Raw genomic sequence first — 13314 nt, 5'->3', positions numbered from 1 at the left:
TCCAAACACACCAAGACAGTCTGGATAGTTTTGGTTTTGAGTCTTGGAAGCTGCAATTTTATTCACCTTATAGACTATAATTAATCATCAATACTGGATCAGTAATGTGGGAGTTGGACTTCAATGAACTTGAAAAAGCTAATTTAATTAATTTAGCAATGTTAATGATTAATCATACCTGTATAGGCTATCTGGGAAATTTGGATACTCACAGGACAGTCATGACCCAACCAATAAATGTTATCTACTATTCTACTAAACAACAACTGTTTAAGGTTAATCCTAACCCCAATTCTATTAGAAACGGTCTAAAATGTTTGATAGGTTATAAAAACGATTCTAATAAATGCACCAGTTGGACCATGGATAAAGATAATCCAAACTTTTAGAATCTTTAAAATCCATCAGATATTGACTGAATTATAACACATAAAACATTGTACTGGCACGGACAAAATAACGAATGACATTCAAGCATTTTGGTAGGAATTTAGATATTTCATTTATTGTCAAATTTCAGTTTTTTTTCCTCTTAATATGCACTCATATATAAAAGTTATTAATATAGTAAGTATTATTTTAGACGTTATGATAAAATAAAGATACAATTATATGTACCTCATTTGCATACATTAATAAATTAATATAAAGGCGTGGAACACCAAAAATCTGTTGTCTTACCTGCACTCACCTGCGCAATCTAGACGGTCTCATTCATTATTAATTACTAGTGTTGTCACGTTCTCTATGATAATTCAACAAGTGCGTCAGGAGAAGAATACATTATTTAAAATCAAAACGCTTGGATCTAGATTACTCCTATCTATACATACTTTACATTGTTTGCAAGATCAGGCATAGTATCACTATAATCTGAGTTTTCCTTTTCAGAAGTTGCTTTCATTTCAACACATCTCATTTGTGAACATTTCAGCTGTATTAAATCATTACTTTCTTCAATTACACAAAAAATCCACACCCACCAAAATAAAGTCATCTTTCTTCTCTTTCTTGTGATGTAAGTGTTGAGACAGTGTATTAAATCCCCGACCAAGCATTAGTGTTCTTTATAGATGCAACGGAAAGCCAATGTAGACCATCGAGTCCATTTCAGGCAATACTAGAGTGAGTTTGACAGGTCATTACACATGTTTCCGCTGTCGTTATGTTAGCGGGAAAACATTTATGGCACTAGCAACAGTAGGAAAGAGTCACCAGAGTAAAATGAAATACATCATTAATTAAGTGACGAGTGAATTTTGCACCCCTCAAACATAGGAAATAGATGGTTGAAAAGGAGAGCACCTCAGGTGGGTGAGGCATGCGCATATCAAAGTTTATTGTATTTGAGTGTGCTTGAGTGTGTGTGTGTACATGTGTGATGCTGAGTATGTGTTCTCCATTTCCAGGCTGTTAAGAACGAGGTGAATGTGCCGTGTCTAAGGAACTTTGTGGAGAGCCTGTATGACACAACACTGGACCTCTCCTCCAGGAAAAAACACTCTCTGGTTAGTCACACACACACACACACACACACACACACACACACACACACACACACACAGAGCCCAGAGTTGTTGATGTTCTTCTCCAAAAGCCACAGTGGCTGGACAGTGTAAAACTGGTGCATAGCAAACATGCCTGTGGTGTCTCTCAAGCCTCAAAGCATTTCAAGGTCAATCGTGTGTAGAGGCACTCTCCTTGTTGCTCCTCTAACTAACGATTCACAAGAGAGGACAGGCAACCTCTTCAAACTCTTCATAATAATGGCGCCGGAAGAGATGGCTGCCATTTTACCGTCTCCTAAGCAGTTGTGCTAATGTGTGTGTTTTTTCACATTATTTGTAACGTATTTTGTTCATAATGTTTCTGCCACTGTCTCTTGTGACCGAAAATAACTTCTTGATATCAGGACAGCGATTATTCACCTTGTACTGGAATACAATTTTTCTTTAAGTCGGACGCGAATGATTTACTTCAGACACCCGAAGAGCCCAAATCCCCGTCATTCACATGAGAAAGAGACAGATATCGGGGACGTAAGTTGGGGTGCCTTGTAAGGATCCGATGGCGAATAGGTAATCAGCCTCTACTATCAGTACTATTAGCCAACGTACAATCATTGGATAACAAAATACACAAACTACAATCACGAAAATCCTACTAATGGGACATTAAAAACTGTAATATCTTATGTTTCACCGAGTCATAGCTGAACGACGACATGAATAACATTCAGCTGGTGGGGTTTACGCTGCATCGGTAGAAGCTGTTTTTCAGTCTTTCGGTCCCAGCTTTGATGCACCTGTACTGACCTCGCCTTCTGGATGATAGCGGGGTGAACAGGCAGTGGCTCGGGTGGTTGTTGTCCTTGATGATCTTTATGGCCTTCCTGTGACATCGGGTGGTGTAGGTGTCCTGGAGGGCAGGTAGTTTGCCCCCGGTGATGCGTTGTGCAGACCTCACTACCCTCTGGAGAGCCTTACGGTTGTGGGCGGAGCAGTTGCCGTACCAGGCGGTGATACAGCCCGACAGGATGCTCTCGATTGTGCATCTGTAGAAGTGTGTGAGTGCTTTTGGTGACAAGCCAAATTTCTTTAGCCTCCTGAGGTTGAAGAGGCGCTGCTGCGCCTTCTTCACGATGCTGTCTGTGTGGGTGGACCAATTCAGTTTGTCTGTGATGTGTACGCCGAGGAACTTAAAACTTACTACCCTCTCCACTACTGTTCCATCGATGTGGATAGGGGGGTGTTCCCTCTGCTGTTTCCTGAAGTCCACAATCATCTCCTTAGTTTTGTTGACGTTGAGTGTGAGGTTATTTTCCTGACACCACACTCCGAGGGCCCTCACCTCCTCCCTGTAGGCCGTCTCGTCGTTGTTGGTAATCAAGCCTACCATTGTTGTGTCGTCCGCAAACTTGATGATTGAGTTGGAGGCGTGCGTGGCCACGCAGTCGTGGGTGAACAGGGAGTACAGGAGAGGGCTCAGAACGCACCCTTGTGGGGCCCCAGTGTTGAGGATCAGCGGGGTGGAAAAGTTGTTGCCTACCCTCACCACCTGGGGGCGTCCCGTCAGGAAGTCCAGTACCCAGTTGCACAGGGCGGGGTCGAGACCCAGGGTCTCGAGCTTGATGACGAGCTTGGAGGGCACTATGGTTAAATGCCGAGCTGTAGTCGATGAACAGCATTCTCACATAGGTATTCCTCTTGTCCAGATGGGTTAGGGCAGTGTGCAGTGTGGTTGAGATTGCATCATCTGTGGACCTATTTGGGCGGTAAGCAAATTGGAGTGGGTCTAGGGTGTCAGGTAGGGTGGAGGTGATATGGTCCTTGACTGGTCTCTCAAAGCACTTCATGATGACGGAAGTGAGTGCTACGGGGAAGGCTTGCAGGCCGAAGAACACCATCCCATCCGTGAAGCACGGGGTGGCAGCATCATGTTGTGGGGGTGCTTTGCTGCAGGAGGGACTGGTGCACCTCACAAAATAGATGTCTTTATGAGGAGGGAAATGATGTAGATATATTGAAGCAACATCTCAAGACATCAGTTAATGCTTGGTCGCAAATGGGTCTTCCAAATAAACATACTTCAAAAGTTGTGGCAAAATGGATTAAGGACAACAAAGTCAAGGTATTGGAGTGGCCATCACAAAGCCCTGACCTCAATCCTATAGAACATTTGTGGGCAGAACTGAAAAAGTGTGTGTGAGCAAGAGGCCTACAAACCTGACTGAGTTACACCAGCTCTGTCAGGAGGAATGGGCCAAATTTCACCTAACTTATTGTGGGATGCTTGTGGAAGGCTACACGAAACATTTGACCCAAGTTAAACAATTTAAAGGCAATGCTACCAAACACTCAATTAGTATATGTATACTTCTGACCCACTGGGAATGTGATGAAAGAAAATAAACTGAAATAAATCACTCTCTCTACTATTATTCTGACATTTCACATTCTTAAAGTAAAGTGGTGATCCTAACTGACCCCCCGCACAGGGAATTGTTACTAAGATTAAATGTCAAGAATTGTGAAAAACTGAATATAAACGTATTTGGCTAAGGTGTATGTAAACCTCCGACTTCAACTATACCTCAGTTCTACCAGCATGTTAAATTTGCAGTCAGAAGAAAAACATCTCTAGACCACCTTTACTCCACACACAGAGACACATACAAAGCTCTCCCTCACCCTCCATTTGGCAAATCTGACCATCATTTTATCCTCCTGATTACAAGCAAAAACTAAATCAGGAAGCACCAGTGACTCGGTCAGCTGACTAAAGAAGTGGTCAGATGACGCAGATGCTAAGCTACAGGACTGTTTTGCTAGCATGGACTGGAATATATGTTCCGGGATACTTCCGAATGCATTGAGGCATTGGCTTCATCAATAAGTGCATCATTGATGTGAATAAAACCTTTAAACAGGTCAACATTCACAAGTCCGCAGGGCCAGACAGATTACCAGGACATGTATTCTGAGCATGTGCTGACCAACTGGCAACTGGCACTGACATTCTCAACCTGTCCCTGACTGAGTCTGTAATACTAACATGTTTCAAGCAGACCACCATAGTCCCTGTTCCCAAGAACACTAAGGTAACATGCCTAAATGACTACCGACCCTTACAATGAACCCACACTGGCTGCGTGTGCCATCGTGCGTCCCCCACACCAAACGCGATCACGACAAGCAGTTTAAAATATCAAAACAAACTCTTAAACAATTACATTCATTTGGGGACATGTCGAAAAGCATTAAACATTTATGGCAATTTAGCTAGCTAGTTTGCACTTGCTAACTAATTTGTCCTATTTAGCTAGCTTGCTGTTGCTAGCTAATTTGTCCTGGGATATAAACATTGAGTTGTTGAGTTGTTAATTTACCTGAAATGCACAAGGTCCTATACTCCCACAATTAATCCACACATAAAATGGTCAACCGAATTGTTTCTTGTCATCTCTCCTCCTTCCAGGCTTTCTTCTCTGGACTTTATATTGCGATTGGCAACTTTCATAAATTAGGTGCATTACCGCCACCGAACTCGTTCGTCTTTCAGTCACCCACGTGGGTATAACCAATGAGGAGATGGCACGTGGGTACCTGCTTCTTTAAACCAATGAGGAGATGGGAGAGGCAGGACTTGCAGCGCGATCTGCATCACAAATAGAACTGACTTCTATTTTAGCCCTTGGCAACGCAGACCCTCGTTGGCGCGCACGAGCAGTGTGGGTGCAATAATTGAATAATTTAGATTTCTAAATTTATTTTGCGACGGGAGCGGTCTAGTCAGCCTGTTAGCACTCAAGTCTGTAGCCAGGAAGTGCTTTGAAAGGCTGGTCATGGCTCACATCAACACCATTATCCCAGAAAACTTAGACCCACTCCAATTTGCATACCGCCCCAACAGATCCTCAGATGATTCAATCTCTATTGCACTCCACACTGCCCTTTCCCACCTGGACAAAAGGAACACCTATGTGAGAATGCTATTCATTGACTACAGCTCAGCGTTCAACACCACAGTGTCTTCAAAGCTCATCCCTAAGCTAAGGACCCTGGGACTAAACACCTCCCTCTGCAACTGGATCCTGGACTTTCTGATGGGCCGACCCCAGGTTGTGAGTGTAGGCAACAACACCACACTAACCCTTTTAAAAATAAAAAAAATATTTTACCTTTATTTAACTAGGGAAGTCAGTTAAGAACAAATTCTTATTTTCAATGACGGCCTAGGAACAGTGGGTTAACTGCCTGTTCAGGGGCAGAACGACAGATTTGTACCTTGTCAGCTCGGGGATTTGAACTTGCAACCTTTCGGTTGCTTGTCCAACACTCTAACCACTAGGCTACCCTGTCGCCCCATAACACGGGGGCCCCCCACGGGTGTGTGCTTAGCCCCCTCCTGTACTCCTTTACCCATGACAAGAGCTTCAAGTTCCTCTGTATCCACATCACAGTGTACTTAACATGGTCCTCTAACACCAGAAGATTCTTAAAGAATGCACAGCAATGCCTCTTCTCCCTCAGGAGGCTGAAACAATTTGGCAAGGCCCCTCAGATCCTTTTACGGCTGCACCATTGAGAGCATCCTGACTGGTTGTATCACCTTCTGGTATGGCAACGTCACCGCCCACAACCAGAGGGTTGTGCGGATGGCCCAGTGCATCACTGAGGGCGAGCTCCCAGCCATCCAGGACCTACATGCATCCAGGACCTAAAAATTGCCATAGTCTCCAGCCACGCTCCCATCCGGCAGGCTCTACTGATGCATCAAGGCTCAGACAAACAGACTCCTAAACAGCTTATATTCCCTGGCCATATGACTGTTATGGCTAACAACTACCACTCTTCCTCTCCCACAAACTATCCACAGTGACTCTATGCCCATCCACAGGTCAATACCCACTCAGACACAACCTACGCTGCTGCTAAAATTATTATTGACTAGATTTAGTACGCTTCTGTCCATTGATTATTGATTGACATTATCATTAGTACAGTACTTATCTATTTATCCTACTACTGGTCACTATTACTCCTGTTTACATGTATATATTTCCATAATTATAATACCATAAGTATTTAGACTGTATATTGCTGATACCAGTCACTTTTCAGCCGTTTACATGTATATCCTACTACCTGTCACTTTTTATGTATAAACCCACCTGAACTACTCCAGTACCCCTGCACATTGAATAAGGTACTCACACTGACCTGTATATACTTGTGTTCTTTAACTCTCATCGTACTTCTTGCGTGGTTTTTATTCTTACTTTTATTATTTTTTCTATTGTCTATTATTGTCTATATTATTATAAGTGTATTGTTGGGAAAGAGCTCTCAAGGTAAGAATTTCACTTGACTGTTTTACACCTGTTGTATCCTGTGCACATGGCGAGTAAATTTGAAACACACACCTCATTGAAGCATAGGAATGTTCTATCTGAAGATTTCATAGATCTAAACACCATGCAGGCTCTGTATCCCTTAATGACATGTCTACTGTGTGTGTGTCCTAGGCTCTCTACCCGTTGGTGACCTGTCTGCTGTGTGTCAGCCAGAAGCATTTCTTTCTCAACAAATGGACTGTCTTCCTCAACAACTGCCTCTCCAACATCAAGGTACTGTACTGCAATCAGCGGGAAACTAACCCACAACCCTTATGTTGCAAGCGCCATGTTCTTCCAACTGAGCCACACAGGACCAACCAGTACTAACATCAGTCTGTCGGTCTGTCTGTGTCTGCAGAGTAAGGACCCCAAGATGGCGCGTGTTGCCCTGGAGTCTCTTTACCGTCTTCTGTGGGTCTACATGATCAGGATCAAGTGTGAGAGCAACACTGCTACGCAAGGGTAAATGTTTCTACTGCTGTGTATACACAGGCAGACAAGTTCAGGTAGTTTTTCCACTAACTGGTCTTTTCACCAATCAGATCAGCTGTGAAAAAGATCTGTTTTGAAATGATTGGTCAAAAGACAAATGAGTGGGAAAAATGATCAAAATTGGCCAATTTCACACAGCAATTGCAATGTTTGTGTTTTGTGGCACATATAATTTATATTTTTCCACAAAATATAGCTTGTTACAAACAGCGCCACATACACATTGCAACTCAGTTGTAAATATCTTGATAGTGTTCAACACTGCAACCATTTACCTCCCAGCTACACTGGACTGTGTGCCACGTAACATCCTCCCCCAAGTCCACTCCTCTCAGTGTTGAAGCCACAATGTCTACATTCCGAATGGCATCCTAGGGCCCAAAGTAGTGCACTAAATCGGGAATAGGGTGCAATTTAGGACGCTGCCACGGAGAAGAGACCGGTGCATGGCAGCACCCACAGGAAGCTGTGTACATAACCTAGTCTGCTCGTGAATAGTATATTTCTCTTGGTAGAACTGTAGAGCAAAAAAAACGTTATATATTGCATCACTCCCCAACACACTCAAGAACAAATTCATACCTGCAGGCATGCAAACACACACACCCAGGTGCATGCACGAGCGCATGCACACAAACATATACACACACACCCACAAACACAGTCTCCTCCCCTTCGTTGATAATGGGAGACTTGCCTGACTTGGCTCTTTACCTTTCAGTGTCGCAAGCCCAGTCTGTAAACAGGCAGCCTGGTTATACCAGGGGGGATGGAGGAGTGTGGAGGAAGGAAAATGGAGAACGTGGGTGGAGGAGATGAGAGAAGTGGGAGGTGGCTAGGAGGTAGGCCAGGGACGGTCAGAGACTGGCTCATGATCATCACACTATAGGGAGTTAATGGTCTTTCTCATTGGAATATGAGCCAGGGGACTTTAGTATCAGAGCCACACACACACTAGTGTAGTAGACCGTGGATTAGGGCTCGGCTCGTAGGTTAAGAGGCAGAACTCAGAAACGATACGCATTACCAGGGATGCGTCCCAAATGGTACCCTATTCCCTTTACTGTATAAAGCACTTCTTTTTACCACAGTCCATAGGGCTCTAGCCAAATATAGTGCACTATGTAGGGAATATGGTGCCATTTGGGCCACAGGAGGAATAACAAACAGGTCAAGCCTTCAACATGCTGTAATTAGCCTGGAAATTAACCAGGATTAAAATAAAACACTTGTTAAGAAATGGGACAACGGCATACAGGCCAGCCAGTGTAAAGCAATTTAATGTAACATTTTTATCTATGTCAGTTCTAACTGCTTGTGATCCCTATGTATCTCATCTGTTGAATGTTTGTCCTGTGTTGAATTCCCCGACGCTCCATCCTTACAGTCTGTCCCCCCCCCCTTTCTTCTCTCCTCTCTCGCTCTCCTCTTTTCTATCTCTCTCCCCTCTGTTCTCCTGCAGGCGTCTCAACACCATCATTACAACACTCTTCCCCAAGGGCTCTCGCAGTGTGGTGCCCAGAGATATGCCCCTCAACATCTTCGTCAAAATGATCCAGTTTATTGCACAGGTAAACTGCTGTCAACAAGATTATCATTATTGACAGATTTATAACTTTTATCTTAGTTTTTCCTGGAGCATGCACAATAAAAAAACTCAGTCATCTAGTAGACGCCAAGAAGATAGTTCTGAGAGAGAGCGTGAGAGTTGTTCAGAGACAGCACGCTCAAGTGATTTTGAAATTAAAGAAAATAGGGATACCAGTCTGTAGTTTTTTCGACGTCAGAAGTGTCGAGTGTTGGTTTTCCTGAGGAGGGATGCGACTCTGGCCATTGTGAAGTCAGAGGGGACTCAACCAGTGGTCAGGGATGTGTTGATGAGGGAAGTGAGGAATCGGAGAAGGTCTCCAGAGATAGTCTGGAGAAGGGAAGAGAGGATGTGGTTATGCGGGCAGGATGTTAGACTGCCGGACCTCACTAGTCGCAGGATTTCATCTGGAGAGAGAGGAGAGAAAGAGATCAAGGCGTAAGGTAGATCTGTGTGAGGGGGACCAATGGACTCAATAGGCTGAGTGAATGAGGAGCGGATGTCGTAAACCTTATTTTTAAAGCGGTTGACAAAGTCGCCCGCAGAGAGGGAGTGGAGGATTTAAGGAGGGAGGAGAAGGTGGTAAAGAGTTTCCTATGGTTAGCGGCAGAAGCTTAAAATGTAGAATGATAGAAAAGTAATTTTAGCAGTGGATACAGAGGAAGAGGAGTTAGAGAGAAGGGAGTGAAAGGATGATAGGTCCTCCGGAAGTTTAGTTTTCCTACATTTTTGCTCAGCTGCCAGCAGCCCTGTTCTGTTAGCTCGCAATGAGTCACTCAGCAACAGAGCAGGAGGGTAGGCCCGAGCCGGCTGAGAGGTAAAGGTACAATGCGAGTCATAGGAAAGGGAGGAGAGTAGGGTCAAAGAGGCAGGAGGAGTGGCTCAATTGCTCCTCAGCATCTGGGTAGGGACTGAGGGGCTAGGGTTGGAGGAAAGGGAGACAGAAAAGGAAACAAAGTACTGATCAGAGACCTGGAGAGGGGTTGCAGTGAGATGAGTAGGCTAACAGCCTCTAGTAAAGATGAGGTCAAGCATATTGCCTGCTTTGTGAGTGGAAGGGGACTGGAAAAGGGTGAGGTCAAAAAAGACACGGACAGGAAAGTGTGAGGTGGAAAGAAATTAATCGGGATGTTGAAGTTGCCAAGTATGAAGAGCGGTGAGCCATCGTCAGGAAATGAACTTATCAAGGTGTCATGCTCATTGAGGAACTCTCTAAGGGCACCTGGTGGGCGATAGATGACAACAATGTTAAGCTTGAGTGGACAAGGGACAGTGACAGCAAGGGATTCAAATGAGAAGATGGACAGGTGAGAGAGGGTGAAATAAGAACATCTACACTTGGGAGAAATTAGTAGCCCTGTGCCATCATCTCGACGAGCAGATTTTCTCGGACTAGCAGCTGGAGTAGCAGTGTTCTCTGGGGTGATCCGTGTCTGAAGGGATCAGCATAGAGAAGACTGAAGGGCAGCATAGAGATGAACTCTGTGTTCTTGACCGCAGATTGGCAGTTCCAAAAGCTGCCAGAGACCCGAAATTCCACATGGGTTGTAATTGCACAAGGTACACTAAGTTAGAAGAGTTGTTTCCAAGGGTTGAGGAGCGTCTGTAAAACCTAAAAGGAGAGGAGCAAACAGGTATAGAAAACACACACATACACTAGAATGTGGACACCCTTTGCAATTAGTGGATTTGGCTATTTCAGCACCCGCTGCTGACAGGTGTATAAAATCAAGCACACAGCCATGCAATCTCCATAGACATACATTGGCAGTAGAATGGCCCGTACTGAAGAGCTCAGTGACTTTCAACGTGGCACCGCCATAAGATACCACCTTTCCTACAAGTCAGTTTGTCAAATTCCTGCCCTGCTAGAGCTGCCCCGGTCAACTGTAAGTGATATTATCATAAAGTGGAAACGTGGAAATGGCTCAGCCGGGAAGTTGTAGGCCACACAAGCTCACAGAACGGGACTGCTGAGTGCTGATGCACGTAGCACGTGAAACGCACCTGTCCTCGGTTGCAACACTCACTACCCAGTTCTAAACTGTCTCTAGAAGCAGCGTCAGCAGGAGAACTGTTCATCGGGAGCTTCATGAAAAGGGTCTCCATGGCCAAGCAGACGCAGACCAGGCTAAGATCACAATGCACAATGCCAAGCGTTGGATAGAGTTGTGTAAAGCTCGCTGACATTGGACTCTGGAGCAAAGGAAACGCGTTCTCTGGAGTGATGAATCACGCTTCACCATCTGGCAATCCGACGGACAAATCTGGGTTTGGCAGATGCCAGGAGAACGCTACCTGCCCCAATGCATAGTACCAACTGTAAAGTTTGGAGGAGGAGGAATAATAGTCCGGGGCTGTTTTTCATGGTTCGGGCTAAGCCCCTTAGTTCCAGTGAAGGGACATCTTAATGCTACAGCATACAATGACATTCAAGACAATTCTGCTGCGTCCAACTTTGTGGCAACAGTTTAGGGAAGGACCTTTCCTTTTTCAGCATGACCATGCCCCCGAGCACAAAGCGAAGTCCATACAGAAATGGTTTGTCGAGAACGGTGTGGAATAACTTGACTGGCCTGCACAGAGCCCTGACCTCAACCCCATCGAACAGGCCTAATCACCCTACATCAGTGCCCAATCTCACTAATGCTCTTGTGGCTTAATGGAAGCAATTCCCCGCAGCAATGTTCCAACATCTAGTGGAAAGCTTTCCCAGAAGAGTGAAGGCCGTTATAGCAGCAAAGGGGGGGACCGACTCCATATTAATGCCCATGTTTTTGGAATGAGATGTTCGACGAGCAGCTGTTCTCATACTTTTGGCCATGCAGTGTAGTTGCCAGAGCAACAAAAGAGCAAAATGAGATATGAAAATAATTAGGTACGTTTTTGTAGAGCCTTCCTCTCTGATGTGAATGTGATGATCTGAAAAACAGCAACAATATTACAAATCTGTTCTAAACCCTCTTCTTCCACCACAGGAACGACTGGACTTTGCCATGAAAGAGATCATCTTTGACCTTATGTGTGTTGGGAAACCAGCCAAAGCCTTTAGTCTTAACCCAGAGGTACAGTACATAATTGGCTTTGAATTCCATCATTCTTCAATATGAATTATTTACAGTTCTACAACCTTAACACCAAATTCAGTATGTTAGCCCATGGTACATCTCTTAATTTAGGGATCGGTTAAGCGATGGTTGAGTTATTGATAAACCAGGAAATCAGATTTTATGTGTCGATTTAAATCCTTTGTAAATCCACTCCACAATTAACTGTCAACTTCAAACATTGTGGGGTCATCAAAGACATTGCCATGATGAATATCTTAAAAAATAAAGAAGCTATTAACAATTAACATTTTCTACTATGCTAATGCTTAAAATAATCATAAAAAGTCACATTCACTCCAAATGTTCACTTTGCGCTAATCACAATAATCCCTAAAGAGTGAGAAAATAAGGTTGATGCATTCAAATATGGCCACACTATACCAGTAAATGCATATTAGCACATACTCTAACATTCCCAAATATGCAAGAAAAATACTTCAAAAATCTTCTTCTCATGAACCATGAGTCCAAATGAGACCAATTTGGAATGTAGGCCCATGATACATATCTTAACCTAGTTTGAGAAAAGCTAAGCGATTGGTCAAAAGATGGCTGCGTTATTGATTTTACCTGTCCATTTAAACCACTGTAAGTCCACTCCACAGAGGCCAATCAACCTGAAGCTTGTCATTGCTATCATGGACGTCCCTAAGATGAACCACACTGAATTTGTTATTGATATCACAAAAAACAAGGACCTATTAACAACTCATTCTTGGTATATTAACGCTAATGCTCAAAATCATCTGCAATCATCTTCTCCTCATGAACCATATGTCAGATTGTCTCCAGATTTTTAGTATATATACACAATGAATTAGCCTCTAATGAATTTGAGAATGATTAGTTACTGCATTAAAATTTGACCATGCTACAGCACACATATCACACCAGGGCTACAAGAACTGAACCGATGGACATGGGGCCATGGTATGGGCCATTGGTATGTAAATCTTATGTACATTGAGTATACAAAACATTAAGAATATCTGCTTTTTCCATGACATAGACTGGCCAGGTGAATCCAGTTGAAAGCTGGGATCTCTTATTGATGTCACTTGTTAAATCCACTTCATTCAGTGCAGATGAAGGGAGGAGACATGTTAAAGAAGGACTTTTAAGCCTTGAGACAATTGAGACATGGATTGTGTACTTGTGCCATTCAGAGGGTGAACTGACAAGAACAAATATTTAAGTGCCTTTGAATGGGGTATGGTAGTAGGTGC

The 13314-nt window shown here is 43.8% G+C and overlaps 1 protein-coding gene across 7 annotated transcripts in view; it reads left to right on the top strand.

Moving 5' to 3' along the window:
* The window catches only part of LOC112265009 (protein furry homolog), a 212100-nt gene that overhangs the window by 78468 nt on the left and 120318 nt on the right, over nt 1–13314 (top strand). For 6 of the 7 annotated variants that reach the window (XM_024441990.2, XM_042295782.1, XM_042295781.1 and 3 more), the window contains exons 10-14: nt 1410–1508; nt 7028–7129; nt 7257–7360; nt 8853–8961; nt 11957–12043. In XM_024441990.2, coding sequence (XP_024297758.2) covers nt 1410–1508; nt 7028–7129; nt 7257–7360; nt 8853–8961; nt 11957–12043 — 501 coding nt within the window. The remainder of the gene's footprint in view (nt 1–1409; nt 1509–7027; nt 7130–7256; nt 7361–8852; nt 8962–11956; nt 12044–13314) is intronic. The other variant, XM_042295783.1, reaches the window with a different exon arrangement.

Source organism: Oncorhynchus tshawytscha, linkage group LG13, assembly GCF_018296145.1.
Source record: "Oncorhynchus tshawytscha isolate Ot180627B linkage group LG13, Otsh_v2.0, whole genome shotgun sequence".
In the NCBI taxonomy this organism is placed as follows: domain Eukaryota; kingdom Metazoa; phylum Chordata; class Actinopteri; order Salmoniformes; family Salmonidae; genus Oncorhynchus; species Oncorhynchus tshawytscha.
Note: the sequence above shows the minus strand (reverse complement) of the source record. Positions and strands in the feature narration are given on the sequence as shown.